This window comes from Dromaius novaehollandiae, chromosome 9, assembly GCF_036370855.1.
Source record: "Dromaius novaehollandiae isolate bDroNov1 chromosome 9, bDroNov1.hap1, whole genome shotgun sequence".
Lineage (NCBI taxonomy): Eukaryota > Metazoa > Chordata > Aves > Casuariiformes > Dromaiidae > Dromaius > Dromaius novaehollandiae.
The window spans coordinates 21,550,205-21,575,758 of NC_088106.1; the positions used below are offsets into that span (position 1 = coordinate 21,550,205).

The 25,554-nt window shown below is 37.0% G+C and overlaps 1 protein-coding gene across 1 annotated transcript in view; it reads left to right on the forward strand.

The window, feature by feature from the left end:
• Positions 1 to 25,554, forward strand: part of CUL3 (cullin 3) — a 62,351-nt gene that overhangs the window by 15,884 nt on the left and 20,913 nt on the right. Inside the window, exons 2-6 of the mRNA XM_064516910.1 lie at positions 2,866 to 3,063; positions 13,574 to 13,687; positions 21,838 to 21,998; positions 23,249 to 23,363; positions 24,615 to 24,843. Of these exons, the coding sequence (XP_064372980.1) occupies positions 2,866 to 3,063; positions 13,574 to 13,687; positions 21,838 to 21,998; positions 23,249 to 23,363; positions 24,615 to 24,843 (817 nt within the window). The remainder of the gene's footprint in view (positions 1 to 2,865; positions 3,064 to 13,573; positions 13,688 to 21,837; positions 21,999 to 23,248; positions 23,364 to 24,614; positions 24,844 to 25,554) is intronic.

Sequence of the window (25,554 nt, forward strand, 5' to 3'; positions counted from 1 at the left end):
TATTCTTTTGGAAATGTCCGTGCAAGTCTGATATAGGAAGGGGAACAGAAAGACATGAACTTGCAAGTTAAATAATCCAGGAGTAGAATTAGTCATTGACTTTTTTCTATAGGTTTAAAGATGATAACATAGGAGCAGCTTTTCTGCTCCAAAGCTGGACAACTTTTCAAAGTGAATAGAAAATGATAACATATTTTTGCTAAAGCTTTACTTACTGTTTGATACAGTGCAGTTATTTAAAATGTTAGGAATCTTTGATTTGCTAGAAGACACTGTTGAAAAAACAAGCCAGCTAAGTTTGATGCTTTTTAGAAGACAGAACTCTTCTAACTTGATGTCCTAGTACTTTAGCAAACCTGTTTCTCAGAAAACCACACAGATAAAGCAAGTCAGTAAGTGGCAGAAAGTTCTGTGTTCGTATTTAGTGAGTTTGGAGAAATAGTCTTGCGATCTTTTTTGTTTTGTTAATAATATTTGAATTAAAAGTAGCAGTAATGAACAGTTTGCTTTTAACTTTTTCCTGAACAGATTGGAATTATTAGGTGTACTGCTCACATGCAACAGATAAAAATGTTTACTGACTGACTACAGAAGAAACAGCAATGCTGTAATACCTCCTCAAACTAGTAGTCTGTGATTTGCCTGATTTGTATTGATCATGTTCTTGTTTTTTTTAAGTGTGGTGAGGCAATTAAATTGCAATTCAGATCAAAAGGTTGTCATGTTGGCGGAGAGATTTTTGTGATTAGCTAGGGGAGAAATGATACAGGTAAATGTTGCTCGGAGTCTGTGCTTTCTGTGAAAAATCAAACTTTTTTTAAAATAAAAAACTAAGAAGCTTTCACTTTAATTGCTCTCTGCAATATTAAATGGTTGCCTTCATTATCAGTACTTGTAAAATCGCTTGTTCAGGAAGGCTTTAGAAAATCATTTCCCTGAAGAGGCACTAATGTACCAAATGCAAATTAAAAAGAAAAATCTTTAAATATTATAGATAGCAGGGGGAAAAAAAAACTTGACGATTCAACCATTTTTCTTTGCTATTTTGGAGTATTGATTTTTGGGAGAATGGAGGCTAAGAATTTCTAAGTGTGTTTGCAGGTTGCTTGTTTTTAGATACGCATTGACATAACTCTTAGGTTTCAGAGACATACAGATTAGTAGGTTAATAGCTCTGGTATCAGGAGAGTGGAAAAAGTAGTAAATTGTAGGGTTTTTTTTTTTTTTAATCATGAAAACCTTTATTCTTAACTGAAACTCCCAAAGACTAGAAGAATGGAGGAGTGTGTCTCTTGTTTTGATTTTCATCACCACATTCTCCCTCCAAGGGAGTAAATGACCTCACCTTATTATGAGCTTTAATTTTATTTTTAATGCCCGGAAAACTTGATATTCTGAAATTGAATCTAAAAGTGTCTTTTTAATTGAAGTTCTATTTATTGTTGCATTTGATTACAAATGAAGGCAAATCTAGTCTTCCTTATCCTTGCTTCCACTCTTCCCTTAGTGTTTTTCAGGTGGAAGGAGAGGGAGAAGAGAGGTAGAATAGTGTTGGTCGTGCTTTTCCTTTATAATGTCATACCGTTATTCTTTACTCTGTTATTACTTTCTGTTTTCATATTCAAGGCTGCTTTGAAAATATGGGTTGACTCAAGGGTATTTTCTTTCTCTACAGCGATGCTGGGAATAGTAGCTTTTTTTGTTCTTCAGCCATTTTCTTCAGATACAAAATGTTAGATGGATTCATTTTTGTATAAACTAAACCAAACTTAACTTTAAACATTGCATTTTAAATTGTTTCAGCTAAAATGTGTTTTTCTCAGTTGAGTGATGACACTTGAGTATATTGTAAACTGTATGTAGTGGCAACAACACACATCTTGTTGCTACCCTTATTGAGCCTGTGCAATCCCAGGTACAGCTTTATCCGTAAAGCATCGTATTTTGAAGCATCTTGTTTTGACAAATAATTTGGATTGATAAAACACAATTGTAAAGTGATTTACTCTATTTGGTACATAGTTGAAGACAGAAAAAATTGGGTTGCTATTATATTGAGACTTTTTAAAGAGCTTCTCTTGTTCACTGAACTTCTCTTTATTTGGTGTATTTACTAAAGTATATATTTTGTGAATAACAGATCAAGCTGGTGCACATTCTGCTTACAGTTTGCTGTCTATCTTTTAGGAAGTCATTTAATCTTTGTGCAATAGAAGTATGTTATATACAGCTGGTAATTTTAGAGATCTTTTTTTTCAGGAACACCTCTAAGTGTTTAAATACACTGAAATATCTCTGTAGTAGGCACATAATACTTTGGCCATTAACACATTACTGTAAATAAAGAAAAACATAGTTAGCTGAAGCAGATGGCTAAATAAGGTTGCTGACTGTGTCAGACATTATTGTCTTTTATTGCACAAGTTAATTTGGAGCCCAATTAAGCAGATCAGTGTTGCAGTATGGTTTATAAGGTGCCAAGTAGCACGCTAGCATGGGAGGAAAATGAACTGACCATCAGCTGTTGCATTGTGGAGGCAAAGTAGGGAAGAGGCTAATGATGTCCATGGTCACCCACCTCTCCCTGCTGCCCGTGCTCTGCTGTTGTGTTCTGTGGACTCACAGATCTAAAGGAGAAAACATTCGGATGATGCTTTTCATAACTATTTCTTGAAACTCTTGCTGGTTTTGTCAACACCGGTTTTCTTTTGCTAATGTTTGAGAAACCTGGTGATGTTGAAATTCACAAAACGTGGCAGAAGCCATTACTGCTGGCAGCAGGAAACTGTCACAACTTCAGCAGAAAACTTCCCACAGGGGTCTGTCTTGATTCTAAGCAATAATGTAATTTTTTTAATGTTACAGATGACCATGGACGAGAAATATGTGAACAGCATTTGGGATCTCCTGAAAAATGCAATCCAAGAGATCCAGCGTAAGAACAATAGTGGCCTCAGTTTTGAGGAGCTGTATAGGAACGCATATACTATGGTGTTACATAAACACGGAGAAAAACTCTACACTGGACTAAGAGAAGTGGTCACTGAGCATCTCATAAACAAGGTATGTAATTTTAGGAATTAAAATTGAAGACTTTTGTACAGAATAATTCTGTATAGTTTTTTATTTGACAAAAAATCTAACTTTGTTATATTACGTTGTGTTGAAATCATATTGCTATGCTCAAAAATGCTTAGTTTAGAGCTAACTTCCAGCTTAAATGATTTCATATTCCAGATATTGTTTGCTGTAAATTGCTAATGGAGAGTGGACCATAGAAAGTATTTGAAAGTAAAATAGGAAACCACTTTAGCTGAAGCATCACTGCTGAGATCTGGGATTTTTCAAAAAGACTTGTGGCCTTCTGGTGGCATTTTGTGACTTTCTCAGATAAAGTTTTGATTTGCTTTCCAGTCAGTTTTTTCATCTATGGAACAAAATAAATACCAACGTAAAAACTTGTTTGTTATGGGCTAATGAACTAATTCACAATTTAATGAAAGAGTTGTGCTGGGATTACACTATTTAAAGAGGCTCTAGGCAGTGTGCAAAAGCATCAGCTCAGCAACAACAAAAGTCCTGAGTAGTCTGCATTCTATCATTTCAGCCTTTTCGAAACTGTAATTCAGTCCAAATTACATGCAGAAACATCTTGTTCCTGAAGATGTGTCGTCTGAGAAAAGGGCTCTGCATACATCATGTTAAATGATGGACCCGCACCTCTTTTGTCTTTGTGAGGAAAGTTTAGAGTTGATTAATAGCTATATTGCTGAAATGAATTTAAACCTCACTTTTTCTGAGTCCACATAATATTTAGAGATAACAGGATTGTAGATCTAGGGAAAATGCCTGTACTTACTCCTTGCAATAAAACCCATACTTACTGTCTTTGAGAAAAGAGGCATGTCTGCTTTGACCCCATACACCGGCTGTGGGTCCAGATAGACTATCACATTTTTGTCCTGTTATTGCAAGGTTTGATTAGGAAAGTCATACACCACTATGTATCTTGAATGGTTACTTCTGGCTGGATTACAAAGGATGGATGGGAGGTGTGTGCAGAAATAATACATGATGCTTGGGGAGTTTTTTGCTCCTACTAAATGGAGTTAATGCTGTCACTATGCAGAGAAAAGCATGTTATTGCTGTGGCACAGATGGAAAGATTTTATTTTCTAAAATCCTAGTTTTAAGAGGTGCGGTCCAGGCAAGTGTACTCCAAAAAACTGCTTTGAATATGAGGCTTTTTGCTGTTTGTATGAGAGGAAATATCATGTATGGAGTGGCTAAATAATTTATGGCTCGGTCGTGTAATTGTAGCACATCTGCGCCTCTCAAACACTTGTTTTCATAATACGTGCATTCATAATCCATACTGTTCATATAAAATGTAGCAAATGGCTGAGGCTTTTTGTGCCTTGTATATGCTTGTGTTTACAGTCTATACTTGATAACAATTAGGACACTAAACTTTTAGATTTGAGTTCAAATTCTGGTTTAATTTGAGGAAAGTTTCCTGTTGTTGTTGCTAGCTATTCTGCTTATTTAAATTATCCATATGGAAAATTCATTGTTCTGGAGCACTGATTGTGTCAAATGGACAAAGAGCTGAAGATCCTGTGAGTTTGGGCTATCACTACAGTGGCTGAGAGGCTTTTACAGGTATTGATGTAGAGAAAAATCTTTCTGTAACTTAATGCTGTTTTATCTGATGCCTTAAACTGTTCTCTGATGCTCCAGTACTCTGATCTTTAACCTGATTAATCAAAAGGTATCTGTGCGCAAGGAAAACATAAAAAGGTGACTGAAAGCTTAGAGAAAATGCATAGGGTTGAAGTAGTTTTTTTTTTAAATCAAAAGGCTAAATACTGAGTTTTTGTAGTTAAATGCCATTAATTTAAAATGGCTAAATTGCTCAGATGTCTGGTGATGCCCACCTATAAGATAAATCTTTCCAGGAGGGAGAAAAGAGTGACTTCGTTCAAAAAGTCCTGAAAACTAGAACAAAAGAACCCCAGTTTGTGTAGAATATTCTTAGATTCAAAGCTACTTTTTCTTTGTTGGAGTTTGCTTAAGGATGTTGTGTTTGAGTAGTTATAGCCAAAAGTATGGAAAAAAGTTTATTGTTTATTAAGAATAAGATTAGTTCTGAAATAACACTTCATGATTGTCTGAAGTACTAATTGTAAGATAGGTAAAAACAATGTTAATCTGTTTAACCTCACATATTGTATAACAAAGTTAGAGTAGTCTTGTATTTTCAGTTGTTCTTTCCAAGAGTAGCTCCCCTGTTAAATATTAAGTAGCTTTTTCACAATAAATATTCTAGCTACCAGTCTTTGTAAAGTTATATTCAAAGAACAAAGGGTGGATGCTAGAGTTTGAGAGGAGAGAATTTTTGCCAACTAAAATGTTGTTCACTGAAATCCATTAACTTTTGTCAAAATGAAAGTGGCAGAAATGATTAAGTTTTGGTAAAAGACAGATAGGCAGTGCTTCAGAGGAGCCAAACCCAAATTTTGTATAGCTGGAATCCTTGGAACAGAATTGCCTTTTGCTGCCAACATCTACTGGTTACCCTTCTGCAAGCAAGTTACATTCCTGCAGTAATCCAGTCATGCTGGTTAATTAATAATAGATGGAGAGACTAGGTAGGGGCAGTGTTTTTATTCAGATGTTTTTACAAACAGTTGTCAAGTTTGGAATGCACGAGTTTATTTTTGGTGTTAATTTTGCCGTTTTGGTGGCATAGTCAAGATCTGTATATTTGCCTTTTTAATTGCTAGATGAAAGTTGTTCTCATCTAGCATTTTTATTAGAAAGAAACTAAACACTTTAAAGTAGAAAATTATTTAACTTCTAAACAAGAAAACAATACCACATGTTGTCTTTACAGCCTGTTTATTTGTAAATAAAGTGATAGGTGCAAACATGGCTAGTATGTGTGTACGGGATATAAGCACACAAGCAAAGTACTGTGAAGTATGTGTGGTTTTGAACTTGCAGCCCCTCACCAGCTTGGACTTACAGTTGCCGTGTTCCGGCTGCTTGATGAGGGAAGTAGTAAGCCAGGTAGCTTACTCTGCATCATTGATGGGAATCAGCTGTCTTGAGCTATCTTGCATTTAGCACAGGATAAGGACATGCTACACTTGTCTTTGTCTATTGGGATGATTATTAAAGCATAGTACATGTAAAATTAAATTTAAAAGTGGCATTGAGTAAAAAGTACTAAAGCCTTTTTGCCTTAATTCAAGTATAAAATGGCATGGCTTTAATTCTTTTGCATCTGATACTTCTTTGATTTCTCCTCTTCTTCCCATTTGACAGTCTTGCAGCTTCGTGTGGACACACTTCCTTCACACATCTTGATCCTAATCTGTTCCTCCATCACACGAGACAAATTGGTGAAGCTTAGTTTACAGCTTTCTAAACCACTTGGCAGGCAACAAAGCCTGTATTGGGGAAAAAAAAAGAATTAAAAATCTGGAAGGTAAAAATTTTGCAGGATGATATCTTAAGTTCCCGTTATGAGATTTCACTAGACTTAATAGACTTAAATCTAAACCCATGACACAGGCAGCATCTCATAAATATTCTGTAAATTGTATGTGTGAGAGAGAAATTGGTTGGTCAAGCCCAATACAGTATTTTTTGTGCTGACATTATTGGTTCAAACATTTCAGAAACTGCTATATTAAAAGCATTACTGAAAAGGAAGAGATGCATGGGATCCCAGAAATCTTACAAATGCTTACTTCTGTTGTTATCTGTGTCTGGCGTGCCAGGGTGCCTCCCGCCATAGTAGTTGTCTTTGCCGATCTGACTGATAAAGCTCAATAGAGACAGTGGATGCTATCTCGGAAGAAGAATTGTGAAAGGCATGTGGGAGAGCCTGCGGTGAGGGGGACGCAGTCGCCGGTCACTGCGGGATGTTCTCAGGTGCCGGAGGGCTGTATGGGCCACTGGTGCAGAAGGCATGGGGTTGAAGGAAGTGTCTGCTCTGCTCTGGGCTTGTAAAGGGGTGCCTGGGATCCCTGGTAAGCTGGAAAGTTTGGTATCATGGTGTCGCAGGGAGGATGGGAGAGAGCAGACAGGAACTCCTTACAGGGAGGTCAAGAGAGTTTTCATAGGATCTGTGAATCAGGGAGGTAGGAGTGTGATGTGTGAGTTGCTGCTGGGGACAGAGGCATTCAGTGACCATCAGGCTGTACTGTAAGCCTGGCTGACAACATATGAAGTGGCATCCGTCCTTATCTTCAGCTCCCCTTAATGACTTTTTAAAATAATTTGAGACTTTCACAAGATTATGTGGAGAGTGAAAGGGTATAGGAAACTGCCAGAAAGTAAGTGCAATTCAGAATCGACAATATTTTTGTGGATTTGGCTGGTTTTTGTTTTTTTTCTTCTTTCAGCGAAAGGATGGCAGCTGTGGGAGGTAAAAAATATTTCTGGTGAAGTCTTAATAAATCTGTTATAACAGATTTACTAAGCTTTAAAATTAAGCTTGTGGAGTATTATCTTTTAGACTATTTAAAACTTTTTTTTTTTCTGGCAGAAGATGAGGAAACTCCATAGTAAAAGATTTTGGATCTTTAGGCCTTCGTTCAGAAAGTGCCTGTCTCTTGCCTCTCCCCTCAGAAAGCTTGGGCTGTTTAAGCCAGTTGTTAGTGTTGAGAATTATGTGATTGAATGGTTCCTGCTGCTGCATCAGTGCAGATGCTGTAAGGGAGAAAATGCTGTGCCATAAGTCTGCATTGTATATACTTAATAGAGAATTATTTAAAGGAATTAAACTGTACCAACATACTATTCTTAGAGATAGGGGAGAGGGTTGCTATGTTTCCTTAAAGTCATATTCAGTGTAAAATAAAGTAGAGGGAAAAGTCGTATGCAAGACTTCATCCTTGCAAATATAAGACGACCTTAAGTAAATTATGAATCTACTAGTTTATTTTGTAGACTGTATATGGACAGTCCTAGTTAAGTGGATACGCCTGCAAAAACCCACTGCATAACTTCAAAGACAGTGTTGTAAAGATCACTACAAGCTCAGCTAATATAAAGTAACATTTTGCTGATAAAATTTTCCAGACTGAAATTTTCTTAAGGCTTTGGAAGAGCAGAAGCTGTTTCTGAAAGGCTTCCTTGCCTGTAGAAGAGGTCAAATACTGTTTCCCTGCACCACTGCAAGTCATTATTTCCAACAAAGAGGTTTTAGTCATGCCTTTTTCACGGCTACAGTGTTTTGTGCATTATAGGATTTTTTTTCTGTAATATTTGGTGTGTGATTATGGAGAGTCTTTGTGTTCTACATTTGGAAATTAAGCATTATGTATCTCAAAGGGTACTTAATTTTGCATAAGCAGCACTATTTTCAATCTTCTGGCAGATTTTAATAGATGAAATAGGTCTTGGTGCTGTGATGCTGACGACTGGCCTCATGGCCCATGCAATGGCTATTTAACACGTTGTAACTGGATAGTTATAAGCAGTAATTTGGATGGCTTTTGTAGCACCCAAAAACAGTTTTCCAAACCTATCTGCGGCTTAAAATAAACTGATGAGAATGTTGTTGAGAAGCTGCACAGAGACTTGTCTTGGAGCGGCTTTGCATAGCGCAGCACCCCTGCTGGGTTCGGGACACGCTCGCGGAGGGCTGCCTGGCCTCTCCAGGCAGGGTGGCAGCTCCGAGGCTTCCCCGGCCTGCCCGGGAGCAGCTGACATTGCTGCCGCCAGCCAGCCGCCCCGTGCTGCTACCCCTGCGTGAGCGGTTCAGCCCTGCCTCATCGAGTAGGATGGTAGTGTGTAGTTACAGAGGGACAGTGGCTCGCTGTTGCAAAGCTTTTTCATCCTTGAAGAGTTCTGTGATGGCCTTGCACACTTGGGTAAAATTGATGAATTCCCACCCAGGTGATTCATGCTTGTAAACTAGTCATGTTTTTTAGTTTTGTCTTGGTAAGTCTTACTAGTATGGTTGATCTAGAAAATATTACTGTTCCTGAGTTTTCTTCATATTGATTAAAATACTGAAAGCAACCGTGTCATGTTTCTTTTTCTTGTTCTGGGAGATTCTGCTTACTCTTTACAAGTTTGTTAGATGAAGTTTTTTATGGATGTTTATATTTTAGCTAAAAACTACATAAATTGGATGACAACAGTGCACGCTCTTGGGAGACTGAAGGAGAAATGATGGTCGCTATCAGAAAGTCTGAGGCAGCTGAGTGGTGCTATCTGTGAATTACAGCTGCCAGATGTGATTTCCAAAAGCAGGGAGATTGCTCAGGTCTGGGAAATAGGAGTTTTGAAGATTTTGGAAAGCTTTGAGCAACCCACAAGTACACCTAGATTCAGTCAGTATTAGCAGGGGGGGATACTATGGGGATAAGTTTCTGCACCTTTCTGGAGAACGGCTGTAGCATTTGGATGATATGCCATGCTGTGTTTTTTGCTTTGTGCATATAAATTTATGGAGTGTACATATTGGCTGCTGCACTGTGAAAATTATTTATTTTTATGTTGTTTTTGTCTAATAATCTAATAATACTTAAATAACAGAATGATGTCGGCTGTTTGCAGTTGACGTTGGTGCAGGTTGTTGCTGCTTGTTGCAAGTGTTTTGTTTGCCTGCTTGAATTTTCAATACTGTAATTTACACTAGTATACAACTGATTTTCCGTGCCCAAGTTTACTTTGGGATAACAATGTATGAATACAGGGTTTTTTCTTCCCCTTCTTCCCCCTCGCACCCCCCCACCCCCCAAAGGATAAGGTTTTACTGTATAGGTTTACTGTGAGTGGGGAAAACCCTTCAAAACAGGCAGAATTGTGCTAGCACAAGCTATGAGTTAGAGACATAGTATCATGTCACTCACTGACTATACCGAACTATCTTCCTGACCACCCCCAAGAATTTTGGGGATGTGGGCAGTGTGACACTGATCCCATTTATTGCACTGGAATAGTGGAAAGTAGTAGGTTGGCTTTATTAGAAGGAGAGAGAAAAGAACGAGAGGTGAGGGAGCATGCCAGGAAATGCTATTGACCTGGTTCCTACAAAATGGGTAAGAAGTTGCATTTTCCTCAATTGCATTTTCATTTGACCCTTCAAAGTAAGGAAGAAAAGAACTTGCGAAGGTGACTAGCTCGCATATATCCAGGGTGCTGGCATCTAGTGTTGAGAATAAAATATAGCTCCACATGAATTCCAGATGCTGTATTTCTCCAGGTATACAGAATGATTTTTGTGCAGCAAGATGGTTGTTTGTGGTCAGAGGTTGCCTGGCACCGAAGAATAGAGTCTGTGTATTGGGAGTGTGTCCAGTTTGGTATCTCATTCATTGTATATTGAAGCATGTCTCTTTGTCAAGTAAAGTTTTTGTAGAAGGAGTTGTCTGCTTTGGTTGTCATGTTGAAAACAGTTGACAGCATAGGAAGTTTAGGCTGTGTTTTCTGTCAAAATCCTACTCAGTTCTTCATAATATTGACAGGTGGCTAAGTAACACTAGAAGCTTTATTTTTATTTTTGAAGTTGTCTTGTGAATTCATATTTTGGATTTTTGTACTAGGCTTCATCAAAATTATGGCATCACGTAAGGTAAGCTTGCTCATGTATGGGACGTAAGGAGGCAGGATGTCTGTGTCAGCAGTTAAACAGGAAAGCGACGTCGTCGCAGTGACCTGAGCGTTAGGTATCACAAATTAATGAGGCATGGCAGCTAGTTTATCAAAATACTTTGGATCTCAGATGTGGTGAGGTTACATGGTCACAATGTTTGTGTGATCACAAGAATAAATTACTGCTGATTCTAGTTGACATCTTTGAAACAATTGGCTGATTGCATCAGTGTAATCAGTGTCATGTAGAAAGGGATTTCTATATCAAGCAGTGCAATTGGAGCTGGTATAGGATGTTTAACTGTGGACTTTGTGGATTGTGAAAAGTCTGCAATTAAATACCATGTATCATTCTGCATAAAACGTAGCTCGTGTGGTGCGAAATACTAGCCCAGCTACATATTGACTGTTAATTCTAAAATATGGTTGGTTTAATCTGCACCTTAAGATGATAGTAGTATTTGTATCAAAAAATTGCCAGGAGTTCGAAGCGTGTCTCTTGAAATTTCCAAGTCTGTGTGTGTGTATTCTTACATTTGTTTTAAAATGATGGACTCTAACTTCTCATCACCTTCAGATATGTCTTTGGATGACTTTGATGTAACATGTAAATTAATTCATATTGGTGAATTAATCATATGAATTGATTGTGAATTGTTCTTTATCTATTGATCACAGTAAAAAGATGAAACTCCCTGGAGCTTCAAGTGCTATGTGGTAACTTTCCTTGTAGCTGTTCAGAAAATTGTGTGTGTAAGGACTGCTTTTGGGATGTGGGTTGGTGGACCAGGAACCAGGTGGAGCATTCTTGGACTCTTAACTATGAACTTGGATCAAGACCATTGCTTCTTAGCCTCTGAGCATGCCTCTCCGGTAAGGCATACAGATATCTAAATGTGGTATGAAGCACAGCCGTGGTGGTTGTTCTTCGTATTGCGATGTGGTATGGAAGAAGATCCCCCTTGCAACTACCTTAAGCTACTGGTTGTGTCTTGTCTTCAGTGCTGGCTGTAGCACAGGTGGTAGTGGCTGGGGAGCTCTGTGGACAGCAGCTCCTTCCCATGGCAGCCCTGCCCCTACAGGCAAGGGGGACTAAGGACTACGCAGATGCACCAGCAGGTTTTCCCCTACTGTGGACACAAAGGGAGATGAGGTGTATTTGCAATGGTGTCCCTCCGGTGTGCAGGAAATACTAAAGTAGCAGCATTTGGTTTAGCTTTCTAGCAAGTTACCTGTATTGTGATGTAAGAGAAACAAAGGAAACTTTACTAAAGAATAAAAATGTGTTCCCAATTTTGTTAGTTTAGAAAAAAATCTAACTTTACAGTTACTGATCTTCAAACTGTTTGTCCGTAAGGTAGCAGCCCCCAGTCTTTATAGGAAATTATGTAAAAATCTTTACCTATTGAACCATTTACCTATGTAGTTGCAGATTTTAAGCCATAGAATTCACTCCCCTTCTTACTGTCAGATCACTTTGTGTATAGCTACAAAACCCAGCTGTGTAAGTAGAGTATCGTGGAGCTGTAACAACTTGAAGCTATACCCCACCTAGACGTACCAGCCTTGGGTGTTACTAACAGGGATGTCTGTCAGCACCTTCTCAAACATGCCTAAAGCTGTGGATGCTACTTCTAATATTATCTCCCACTTTGCAGGCCATTGACTTATCTTCATTTGAAAGAGGGACAGAAAGTGTTTCTTCAAACTTGCATTGCAAATATTTATATTTATTATTATTGGAAGAAATACTAGGGTGGTTTTATCATGTATGGAGAATTTGTAATAGATTATGTGTGTGCTTGAAGCCAGCTTTGAGTAAGCAGCTACATTTCTGTTCTTTAACAGGTATCTGTTTTTTCATACTAGGTATCAGATGTTTCATGATGAGTTCATCATTAAAGAGCAAAAAAAGAGCTTTTGCAGTTTGGAGTAGAATATAGACTCTAGGTCCTGAAGGTTTGTTAGCCGATTGATTAGATGCCTAGCCTGTATCTGTATTTTAGTAGCCACGAAAGCCACTTTATTCTAAAGAGGATGATGAATTCAGGTGGCTTTTGGGTTAAGGCAGAGGGCAGAGTGTATACTGTATCTTTTCTCAGGTCAATTCACACGTTTTTTAATCTGGAATAAGTGTGTGTGTTTGTGTGTGTTCTTGTTTGGTTGGTTTTGTTTGTTTAAACTTTCCTTGAGTTTTTCTTCAAAATGAGTTGAAAGCTTGAGTGCTGCAGTACATGACTACTGCATGAAAATGAAAACATGAGACTGGATGTTCTTTTTCATCAAGAAAAAGCAGTAATGTTAAAAAGAAATTGATGGGACAACTGAATCAACTAGCAAATGTGTCCATAAAAACAGTGAAGATTTTCTTTTGTTCTCTGGAGTCTTAGTGATTATGGGCTATTAGTTTAGTAAGAGTGTCTGGTCTTTACTAAGTGAATGTGTCTTTCCAGAACTGTTGTTTGCTGCAACTTTATACTATCTTGGTATGTTTTACTAAATGTCATCGTGACTGATTTTGTACCTGTACGTGTTCCTGTTTGTAGTATTTACTAGTACTACTCAATATTCTGAAATGATTTGTGTTAGTAAAGTTAACATTTATTTGAAACATTACAGCATAGGAAATTAAATCTTTAAGAAGTTGTATAAAAGTATTTGTAACATTTGAGACTTCAGGTATTACTTTGAAGTTTAATATGCTTGGTTATTTTGTTCTTTTAGCCTCTTTTTTATTGGTGTAAAGCTGCACTTCTTTTCTGCCAAAGCCAAATGCAAAGTAGGGTTGGTCAGCACCTAGGAAAAGTGAGAATTTGTGATATTCCGGGTAACAGAGGAGCAATGTCTCGGTTTTGTTTGTTTTTTATTTGTTTGTTTTAAGCAAAGCTTATGAGTATTTAAATAATGTGGAAGAAACTGGTTTGGCTTCATGACAGTATATTCTTTTTTGTGACAGGTGCGAGAAGATGTGCTAAACTCCTTGAATAACAACTTTCTACAAACACTAAACCAAGCATGGAATGATCATCAAACAGCAATGGTGATGATTAGAGACATTCTGATGTATATGGTGGGTATTCTGGGGTTCTGCTTTTTCACATGTTTAAGGTGATGCAGTTGTCTTTTGACATGTGAATAAATGAGGTGGGGGAACGAAAAGCAAGCTGTACGTAACAGTCTGCATTTTGTGAGAAATGGTTGATCTCAGACGTAGACTACTAAAAAGCCTATATGAATGATATGGTGCTAGAGCCAAGTTAATTAAAAAAAAAAAAAAAAAAAAGGGCTTTTCTGCTGTCATTTCTGAGCTTTAGGAATGGAATAGGCTTTCAGCAGCCAAACAGAAATAAACAAATAGTTGCTTCAGCATATGCAGCATATTTTTCTGTGACTGGGTGATCAACCTGAATTATTTCTTTGTGTGCCAAGGAGATCTTCAACTTCCCTTGAGCTATGACTTGTTACGCTGAGATAGTGTCCTAAACTCACTCATTATGTTTACAACCTTCCATTTAAGTTGCTGTTTATCCCTTGTTATGCACTTTGTTACATATACTCTGTCTGTGCACATAAGACCAATTATTACAGGTATGTGACAAATCACATTGTTATTTTAACTTACGTCTTTATTGTCTCTGTTTTTACCTTTAACCTGGAAAGTGCATCTGAAATAAAAATGGATTAATTTTGCAATTCTTGAAAGATAAGCTTGTCAGATTCATTCTGGTGCGTTACTTTCTGGTGGGTTGTATGCCTCAGTTCACCTACTGGAGATGTTTTCTTGCTGTAGAAAGCATGATGGTATAAAGCCTCCCCAAACTTCCTAGTGTAGTCATTTTTCTTTCAATTCCTGTGTTTGAAGAAGCTCACTCTGCTTAAATACAGTTTGTGTCCCTGGATAAATGTTAAATCTGAACTGAATCTTTCGCTGTTCATGAAGATGCTGACAGGATTATTCAGTGTACATAGATGAGCATATGATCTTTGGTTGGATGGTTGTAATTTTAAAAGAAAAAAAATCCTTCCTTACTTGGTAACTAGCAGAAATAGCCTTTTTTGAGGAGAGAAGGCCTTACAGCTTTGCACCTGAATTGTGTTGTGCTTTAAATTAGTAGGTTTATGTTTAAACTTCCAGAACCATGTGTGGAAGAGTGCATTCTTGTATACTTTGTAACCAAAGTCTCAATTCTAGGAACAAAATGTTTTGACTGCAAACAGATGGAAAAGTAATTTAAAAAAAAATGTAATCGCCTATGATGATGATTTGCAGAACTGAGTTGCATCTAGTCTCACCTATCAGTTAACTAGTTAATTTGATTAATTAGAATGTGACTTAGGAGAAGGGACACTAGTTAAAAAACGAACAGCACTCAAAAGCTCTTGTTCTTAATTTTAACAGTCTTATTGGAGAAAATTGGCTGAACGTCTAAAAGTTCTTTTAATACAATTTTATTTTCTGTTAAACCATCTCTAGGAATAATTAAAATGTCAGAATAAAATCCTTGGAGACAACAGGTAATGCCTAATGGCCTTAAAAAAAAAAGTATATTTGACCTAGAAAGGGGGTGAGAATATATTAGACAATACATGCACAGTGAGTGCTTTTTTTGTGTACTAATCTTCTGATTACTTTCTGAGCTAAAACTCATTAGCTTCTGTTTGCATCCAGCCAGAGCTGAAGATTAGTCCATTTCTGGTAACTACCGGTCCTGGTTAGAGACCCCTGTATCTTGAAGAAAAGAAACACGTGTTGAAAGTCTATGGTGTGTGTTTTTATACAAGAATCTTTTATTCCAAAATACCATGTTAAAGATAGTACTTTATGCAGTGTTGGTCAGTGAAGGATAAGATAATGGTAGTGCTTTGCTTTTTTTGGTCAGAAAAGATAAGCTGAGAGTACAATCTACTTAGGAACCAGAATTAACATCTTGCAGTGATTGAAGACCTCATTTCATGCTATAAAATCAAACCTATTTGAATTAGCTTTAAAGAAATCCTACTTGACTAATAAGCTACTAAAAGTTAAAGAATTCTGAGTAATTATTGTAGCTATGTAACTTAAACTTTTTTAAATGGACTTACTGCCTTTCCTTTTTCTTTTTTATTTGGGAATAAACCACATATCTAAAGATAGAGAGCTGAATAAAATGCCTTCAGTGATACTTAAGGATCTGAGTTCCTTATCTTGTCAGGAGATTCTCTAATCTGTTTGTGGAGAACAAATACAAATCAGTTGCTTATAGCTGCATCTGGACAAATTAAATGGGAAAATGAGACAGGAATAGTATCTGCAAGAATGGTTAATCGTTAGAATAATTGAACAAAGCCAGTGGTGAATTTTCAGAGACATCAGAAGATGGAATCCAGAGCTTTCTAGGGGAGTAGCTGTACATTTTAGCCAAATACTATTTAATGTTTCAGTGCAGGAGGTGGTGGATGCTCCAAGATACAGAGATGGTCAGACTGAACAATGCAATATTGTCTGCTGCCTCTTAAACTCAGTAAATGGTTGATCCCTCAGAGAAAGTTGGCTTATAGCCTGTTTCTGATTTAGTGTGTTGAGGACCAAGTAGCAGTCCTATGCTGGATTGGAGGGGTGGCAGGCGACTTGCTATTAAACAAATCATAGTGGTGTTGGTGTAGTACCTTGTCTAGTCCCTCGTTGAGAAAGGGATATGTGCTTCAGTTATCATTTTTGGGGGGAAATAGAACCTGTTAAATATCTATTGTGCTAAGGGTAGTGATGCCTTGACTTTTGAGGCTCATGACAGACTGCCTTCTCTTCTCCACTAAAACTTCAGAAGATGAAGAGCTGCATCATTCTTGCAGGTGCAAATTGGATTTCATTGGGTAATATATTAAACAAAATGAGAAAGGAAAAATAAATAAACTTGAATATCTCTGCTGGAGTATGTAGCTAGCATAGAAGTACCAATGTAGGTTATTTTGGAGAAGTCTTTCATGTGCTAGTTGACAATTTGTAATTATTTTGAGTGGCTGTTCAATTGAGACTTCCACATGACTAATTATTTGTCCCTCCTCCCCCACAGGCTTTTTTCCTTGTACCAAAATGAGACCCAAATAAACACCACACACATCTAGAATAAGATTTTTTAAATAGTACAAGAGTAAATATCACCTAATGAAAGTTATTCTTTCAAAATATTTATATAAACTTGTCAGACTTTAGGAGCACTGATGTGTGTTTATCAAACATTTGTAATTGAAGATTGTTTTCCCATTATGAATTATTTAATCTTTACTAGATAGTTCTGTCTAATGCAGGGAGCTGACACAATGGTCAAGCTCTCTCTTTTTCTTTGAATTTGAAGGGCATAGGGCAGATCGTCAGTAGCAAATTCATGTTTTGGTATGAATTAAAGTGTAAGCTGTGGTTTAAGATTTGACTAGTCTCAAAGCTTTGCAGTTTCATCTTGGTCACTGGAATGTCCTGTTGAGTCGATGTAATTTCGTTGACTGGAACAAGACTAAAGAACAGGAAACTTTTAGTTTTGACTGTACGTTAGTTGAAAAAGCTGCTAGTACCACCAAATTATAAAATGGAGGAACATCTGCCAAAGATGTGGAGACCTTACCGCTCTGCTCTTAAACTATTTAAAGGGCTTCATAAAGTAAAGAATTATTATTTGCTCTTACTTCATGAGATTGAATCTGAATGAAATGTAGTTTTATAGTGATATGCTTATGTCAGGAGTTGTATATATGTTCCTATTCAAACACAACTAATATTATTTAAATTAAAATATTTATCTTAAATAATCTGCATGAACTCAGTCACCAGACACTGTTATGGACATGCTTAGCTCCATCAGGAAGTAAGGGGTAACCCCATCCTTCTTGCCTTATCTAGTAGGCAGTAGCTCCTTACCCATTAGTTTGAGGAAATCTACCTCCTGGTACCAAAGGAGTCATAGTTTGATATCAGTGAATGCATCCTCTTGAATTCTAACATTACTCTCTTGAATTCTTGCCTAAGCCAAGCGATGTACATCCTAAACTAAGCTATACCCATTCTAATGCCCTGTTTGTGTTCCAGCTTGATTTCAGCCATTAGCTCCATTATGATCTGATTCAAGACAAACACTGTCCTTCAAATCCACCTTAATCTTTCTCCTCTGTTTAATTTTGCCACTTCTAAAATAAAATTTAACTCATCAGCATCTTTTCTGAAAAGTACACATGTACAATGTGGCTAATGCATTATTATGATACTTATTTGATGATGAAGATATTTTCTGTTTGAGGTTCATGGTAGGATTTCATTTACATCCTTTGATATTTGGAACTACCTCCATAAAACACTCCTTAAGGTTTGTGTTATAATTGCATTAAACAAAAAAGTATATTTATTACCTTGCCTCTTGTGTTATGTTGCTGTCTAGTTTCTGCTTAATTTCAAGTCTGGTGTATAGTGTAGTTCTAGTGTAAAGTTTTGTGGCTTGTAATTGCCCAGTAAAGCCAGCTCTAACCAGCTTGAGGTATTTCGGTTTCCACAATTGAATTTGAGATGTGTGGCCCCACCCACTGTATTTTGTCATCCATTTGAGCTAGCTCGCCTCCTTTTAGTTTACACATTTAGGCTGCAATCATCAGTATCAGAATACATGTAATACTCTATAAATTCATGGAACTGTCTGCAGCCCTATATTAAGCAGTGAAGTCATTTACTACATTTGGCGGTATCTGAAATCCAGTCTCAGCTATGTTTGCAGCGTGATAGACATACCTATAATAGTTTTTATTCACTACTGTATGCAGTAATAGCAGAGGAGGTGCAGCTTTTTGGTCTTCCGTATAGTTTCTGTGAGTGTGTGTATTCTTTGAATGTCTTCTTTGAATGTCTTACGGAAAGTAGATTATACAGAATTCTGTGGTGTCCTGAGTTCATTGTGTGCATTACTTATATTAGCTAAATTTGAAGCAATTTCTGGTATGCAGGTGCAGTGATTACACTCCTGACCGCATTATAGGTGCAAGCTTAGTGCCAGAAAACACTGTTAGAAATTCACAGTTACTCTTGTGAATGCAGTTGTGCATTTTGAAGAGGGTAGAGCATTCCCTTCTCATTGGGGGGGTGCACAGAGCCGGTGTCTTGATTTAGGCCGGCACTACGTGATTGGCCCTGTGAGTTTAGACCTCATGGCATAGGACTTCTGTTGTTCATGTGCACACACATAGTCATAGGGAGAAGTTGTTTTATTTTTCAGAGCTGGAGTCAAAGCACTTGCTGTATGTAAGAGTGTCCAAAGGCTGGACGTCATCAAAGTAGTGCCTCCACGAAGAGATGGGGCAAAACATGGCTGTTGATGATGTGCAGTAGGTAACTTGCTTTACTTGATCAAGATTATTCTGCAGCGTAAGCAGCATTTTGTAGTTCATGAATAATTGCTGTCTGAAACTCCACCCTTGTCTCCTGTGAGTTACTCTTACCTTTTGAACGCCTGCTGCTTCTCCCCATGGGAAAAGATTGCTGTTCACTAGCACGTAGCCCCGTCTGCCAAACCTGTTCCCAGATGGGGATTCCTCTTGCCAAGATGTTTGGTTGGGAGAGCTTCCAATCAATAATGAAAAGTAGTCCCTTACCAAGGGTAAGTAAATCAGTAATATCAGAAATGTTAATACTGCTGCCTTAATTTGGGTGTCGTAGAGTGGTCTGGCTTATTAAAAAGGCATTGCTGTTACACCAAGAAGAGTTTCTGGTGTAGCTACTATTTCATGTCCTAATGGCAGTGGTTAGCACTGCCACAACAGAAACCACACATGTGACTCATCACCATGGGTTTTAATCTATTTTGATACCCTGCTGCCTCTGTCTCGGAGGCTTAAATATTCTTTAAAGGTGATTTACATAAATTTTTCTCCTTGAGTATTTTAGTATATGAAATACTTCTTTTTTTTTTTTTTAACTTCTTTGATTGCTTTAAAAGTGTATTTTAGTTTATTTTATTTCAGAATCACAGTTACTTCAGTTCTTGATGCAAGTGTGCAAATAAGGGAGTGAAATAAATAACGTTGTTTCTAAATACCAGAAAAAGTGAAAAAGAATAACATATTCCAAAGATTCACTCCATCGTGTGTCATTAAATTGACTTCATGAGACCAACTGGTAAACTTTTTGGTGCGAGTTAGAACTCTTAGCTTGCTCTGTGAGCCATGGGCAAGGTGCATCTCACCTGTTCCCGTCCCGCTGTTTCATTGATGTTAAGTGCTGCCTTCCCAGAGGGAGTGGGTGCAAAATTATTCCTGAATTGTGGAACCCAGTGTTTCATTTTCCTTTGTCCATCAAGAGGCAAATTGGCATGTAATGACTTGTATGAATAAATTTTCCATGGAAAGTATATAATCGTATAATTTTGTGATCTTTTTTTCCATTGTCTGAAGCTTTTTATTTTTTTAATGGTTTAGTTTTCTAGATGCCTGAGGAAAAACTTTACGCTTTAATTCTGGGTATGATAAAGCACATAGAAAGATATTGATGGAATGAGTGGAGAAGTTAATCTTTATATTCTTGTTCAAAGATCTACCCTCATCCTACACAGAATGTGATTTTTTTTTTTTTGCTTTTTATAACTATGTAAATTCTCAGAAAATTTTATTGCAATCAAATTCGAGTAGGAACAGAACATTTTTAACTTTCGCTAATAACAACATCCTGAGGTATAAGTGCTAGTAAAGCAGTATTTTTAATAATTACCTAAACTGTTTCCTTTGAGAAAGGGGTTATGCCCTTAAATGAAGAAGAAGAAAAAGGAAAAAAAACCCCACCAAAGCTCATCTCAGAAATACTTTGTTTAAAAACTCACAATTTTTCTGTTCTTAATGCTGTTTTACATCGTCTTACCTGGTATGGTACAGCACTGCTAGATATTGAGTGACGATACACATTCTGCATCTGGTAGTAACTTTATTGATAGTCTTGCTTTTTTAGACAGTTAATGAGTTGGAGAAATGAATAGAAAAGGGATCAATAATCGAAACTAAACAGGTTAGAAAATTTTTTGCATGCAGCACTACCTGTATGAGGAAAATGGATGGGATACAATTAGGCTGTCTGGACTTTGCGAAGAGTAAACTTGTTCCAACTACTGTATGCTGAGAAGTTAGCTTTGAAAGGAACAAGCGTTTCTCTGAATAGCAGTAGGAAAGAAAGTCTGGGTGTCTGCTCAGTAACGTCTCCATCAAGCTGCATGATAATGGTTGCTCTACGTGGACTTGGAGGAACACTATTCTGCGGATCAGGCTGGTTTTGTAAATGAGTGTAGTACATTGCTCATGGATGGCTGAGGTGCTTGGCCCTTACTGTAAACTGAGGCTACACAGGGAGATGGGGTTTGAACCTGCAGTGAAACAGAAGAATAAATCTTTCTCTTCTCCCCCTTAATTTCTTTTTTTGTGTGTGGGGGGGGATTTAATGCAACTATAACAAGGTTTCAAGATCCTTGTTCAAATTGAATGGAAATACATTTTATAGGTGTTCAACTGAAGTCCTTATTTACAGTTTTGCAGTACCACCCCCCCCCTTTTTTTTTTTTAATGGTTGTAATGATTCTCATTTTGGCTTTGCTTTTATTCTGTTCATCTAATGATGCTATTTCAGGAAATTTCAATAAATTTTGAAGAGGAACTTTCTGCACAACAGGAGTGGTAGGCAGATGTATGGAGTATGGGGGGGAAGGATTTCCCCCCACACTTTAAGGACCGAAGCGGGGTGAATGGAAGGGGACTGGGTAGATAAGAAATACTTCTTTCAGATTATGCAGTGAGTTTTCTCAGTATTTTGGGGTTCCTTCACCACCTGACTAAAAAGCATGAAGGGTGTGGATTTATTCTGGCATAGTTCTAGTCATAAATCCTGTGCTAACATTTACTAATCAATCTAGACTTCCTATGTAAATGAAGGGTTTTTTGGGGGGAGGGGGGGAAGAATTTAATGAAACTATAGCAGTTTCAAGATCCTTGTTCATTTTGAATGGAAATGAATTTTTAAAGGAGTTCAACTGAAGTTCTTATGTACAGTGAAGTTTTGGGAAGTTGGGACTGACCTTGAGAGCATTAATAATGTCTGTTTATGAAGGAAGAGAAGATTAATTTGATTATTTCTATACCTTATAAATATGACCGATCTCCTGCAATTTTGAATTACAGAGGTGCACTGAACTTAAAATTTTATTGCTATCTGTGTGTGTGTCTTCATTGTAGGACCGTGTATATGTGCAACAAAATAATGTGGAGAATGTCTACAATTTGGGTTTGATTATTTTTCGAGATCAAGTTGTGCGCTATGGCTGTATTAGGGATCACCTGCGACAAACTCTGTTGGATATGATTGCAAGAGAAAGGAAAGGAGAAGTTGTAGACAGGTAAGATGTTTGTAAGTGGTTGCCTTTTGTTGTAAGTGATACTTACTGATTTTTAAGAGTGAATCAAGAACATGCACAAACAAATCATCACTTAAGTCTGTTTCTGATCACAAGTAAAGCTTTTCCATGATCTGGGAAAAGTTTTGTGTATGTTTAACTGATTAACAATGATAGAGAAGCTCTCTTTTTTTAAAAAAAATACTTATCTTGTGGTCTTTAAACCTTTTGTTAAATATTTCCATCATTGCCTTGCGTCAGGGCATTTCATTATAAAGCAGAGGTTTTGACAAGTCTGTGCCCTTGTTACCCTTTATTTCCTCTATGCTGTGAGGTTGTTTAATTTTCTTGTACCCCATTTGTTACATTTTGAAGTCTTTCTTTTTTCTACTCTCTTTCCTAGTGGTTTAATCCATCTGTTTATTGGTAGTTCATTTGTATCTCTGAGCCTTGAAATCCTCATATTCTCTTGCCATATTAGTAGATGGAGACTTGTGCCATGCACTTCAGATGCTGCAGCTGAAGTAACTTGAAATTTGCAGGCTTTTTTGTGCTTCTCCAGTTTCAGAGCAGCTGCTGGGTGTGGAGATATGTAAACTTCATGCTACTTTGGCTGCAGTTCTGTGATTGAGATTGCCCAACATGCAGTTTATGAAGAGGAAAAATACTTCCTGGCAACAGCTGCATGTTGTCCCCTACTGCCAGAAAGTGGAATTTTTTCCTGGACATAGTTCTTTTGTTTTTTACATTTTATTGATGTATTTGTATGCCTAACCATATGTCTAATTTGCAGATACATTTTCATTTCTTGTTGGTTTCAAAGAAAAGTACTCTGCACTGCAACTTCATCTGTGCAATTTTTTTTTGGAATTGTTCATTTCCAGCCTACATATGCAGTTTGCAGTTTGCTTTGAGAAACTTTTTCTTTTTTTCCCCTGTTTTTGGTTGTTTTCTTGTATGGTGAAATATATTCATGTTAATCAGTTTCAGAGTTAGTAGAACTTGTGGGACCTTCTTTGCTATTTATTTAATAAACATTGTCAGCTCCTTACTTTAGAACAGAAACAAAAAAAATCTTTTTAATGTAATCCTCTGAAACCCCTGTAATATATCAAACAGATTTAAGATGGAGTTTTTATTACAATACTCTGTTTAAGTTGATACTCTGTTCCAAGTTTTGTTGTTCTGTTTTGTACTCTCTATCTTACAAGCATGTAGATTTCTCAAGTTGTTAACAACTTACTTTTTGGCAGAGGCGCAATAAGAAATGCTTGCCAGATGTTAATGATTCTAGGTCTTGAAGGAAGATCAGTCTATGAAGAAGACTTTGAGGCTCCATTTTTGGAGATGTCTGCAGAATTTTTTCAGGTACAGCAGCGTGATATCAGTATATGGAATGCTTTTATAATTGCTTGGAAAATATGAGAATTGGTGGCATTTTAAGTAACTGCTCCTTATTTGTTGTGTATGTCTGTGTGTATGTACTTAAATGAAATAACAAAAGATTTGACTAACCTTGAGAAAGAGTAACACTAATTTTACAGAATTACTATAGCCTAATAGTTTTGCAATATAAATGCTGATAACGTATAAAGTGATCATCGTGCTAACCTTGTGCCTGCTTTGGGCTATTTCATGCAACTCAGGGGAAGCTTTATTTACTTTGTAGTTTCTGCAATTGTAGGTAATACAGCCTATGTTATAGGCTTTATAAAATGAACCAAGTCAAGGAATTAAGCCTATCCAAGTGCCTATCCAAATGTTGAATGAACACTGAATAATGCTTTCAAAAGTTTCCTGAACTTTTTGGTAAGATAGTTTCAGGGAAAATGCTAGATAAATAGTTTTTGAGCTTAATCTTGCTCTTCTGTTTTTGGACATTTTCTATTAGAAATTGATAGAAATTCTAAAAGCATGTTAAAAACATGTTGCTTAATTTGTCAATCTCCCAGTTATAATACAGGATCAACTATGTTTGTCATGCCTCTGGTCTCTAAATTTGCTTGAAAATCAGAAGCATATGTTGCAGAACTTTTAAAAGTCACTTCATTCTGCTTTTCATTTGGTCCTACACAAAATTAAGAAAAAGAATTACCTTCGTTGGAGCTTCATTTCTTAATTCTGTCTTAAAAAGGGCAAAAAAACAAAAAAGAACTTACCTCTAAAAGATTACACTGACCAGTATGGATAAAAAGTTTGACATGAAATAATATATTCAGCATTGTCACTAGCCAGGATAATAAGAACCATTGATCCTCACAACTCATAAATATGCTATAAACTGCTATTCAGAAGAAATTTTTGCCTCTTCCTTCTCCCAATCCTTCTGTTTTCTTTGGATCCTGTGGCTAAAGCTCCTATTGCTAACTGGAAACTAGGTTGTTAAGTTGTTTCGGTATGAAAAATCCCATGCTCCTGCTGCATGTATCTTCTTACACACGTAACTTAGCAGTTGCATTAAGTGTAATAGAACTGTATTTTGTATTTAAGCTTATATGTAAATCTTTGAAGTATAGTGACATGAATTGTTGGACATACTGGATTTGGTTTGGATTTATAAATGTATTTCCTTTTCCCCTCTTTCAATAAGTCTAAAGTATTAATTTGTGTTAATCATAGATGGAAAGTCAGAAATTTTTAGCTGAAAACAGTGCTTCTGTATATATAAAGAAAGTAGAAGCTAGAATTAATGAAGAAATAGAACGGGTGATGCATTGTCTGGATAAATCAACAGAAGAACCAATTGTGAAAGTTGTTGAGCGGGAGCTTATTTCCAAGCATATGAAAACTATAGTGGAAATGGAGAACTCTGGACTAGTTCATATGCTGAAAAATGGGAAGACAGAAGGTAAGAGGGCATTATATGGGAGACAAAAATGCTTATGATACTGTTTGTTCCTTTTGAATATGGAATAAGTTGAACTTAACATTTATGTTCCTGTGTAATTCTAAAACCACTCTAGTGGCTCTGTTTTGCAATCATCTGAGAATGTTACCTGCGAGACATTTAGAGAGATCTTAAGACAGAGCCCATTTGTGTAATGTGTTTGGGGTTAGTACCATACAGGTACTTTTGGCAAGTCAAGTATCTTTAAGAAAAGTGCTCATCTGTTGTACTCTGTGTTTCCTGTTTCCATGAGCTGTTATATTGCTTTCATTCCTCCAATGTATAGCTGTCAAAATGCATCAGTAAGCTTTGTGGCCCACAGGCTACTATTTGAAAATCGCTACAGTAAATGACTCGCTTAATAGTAGTATCACAGGACCAATTCTTGTAGGGGGGAGGCTTTGTAGCAGCAAAAAATGGGCTGTTCAATTTCTAAAGACAGACATATTCTGAGTGGTTGAAAAAGAGGAGTTTGGCTTGGTTTGATTTTTCCTGATAGCTGGAGATTAGTGCGAGACAGAGGATGACAGAACAAAAGATATTACAGATAATGAAGAGAGTGGTTGTAGTATCTATATTTAGAAAACAGTGTTCATACTAAAGCAGCGAGAATGGGAACACACTTGCTGTTTAAATTGATGGGTTTTTTATTTCTTAAAGCAGCTTCACAAT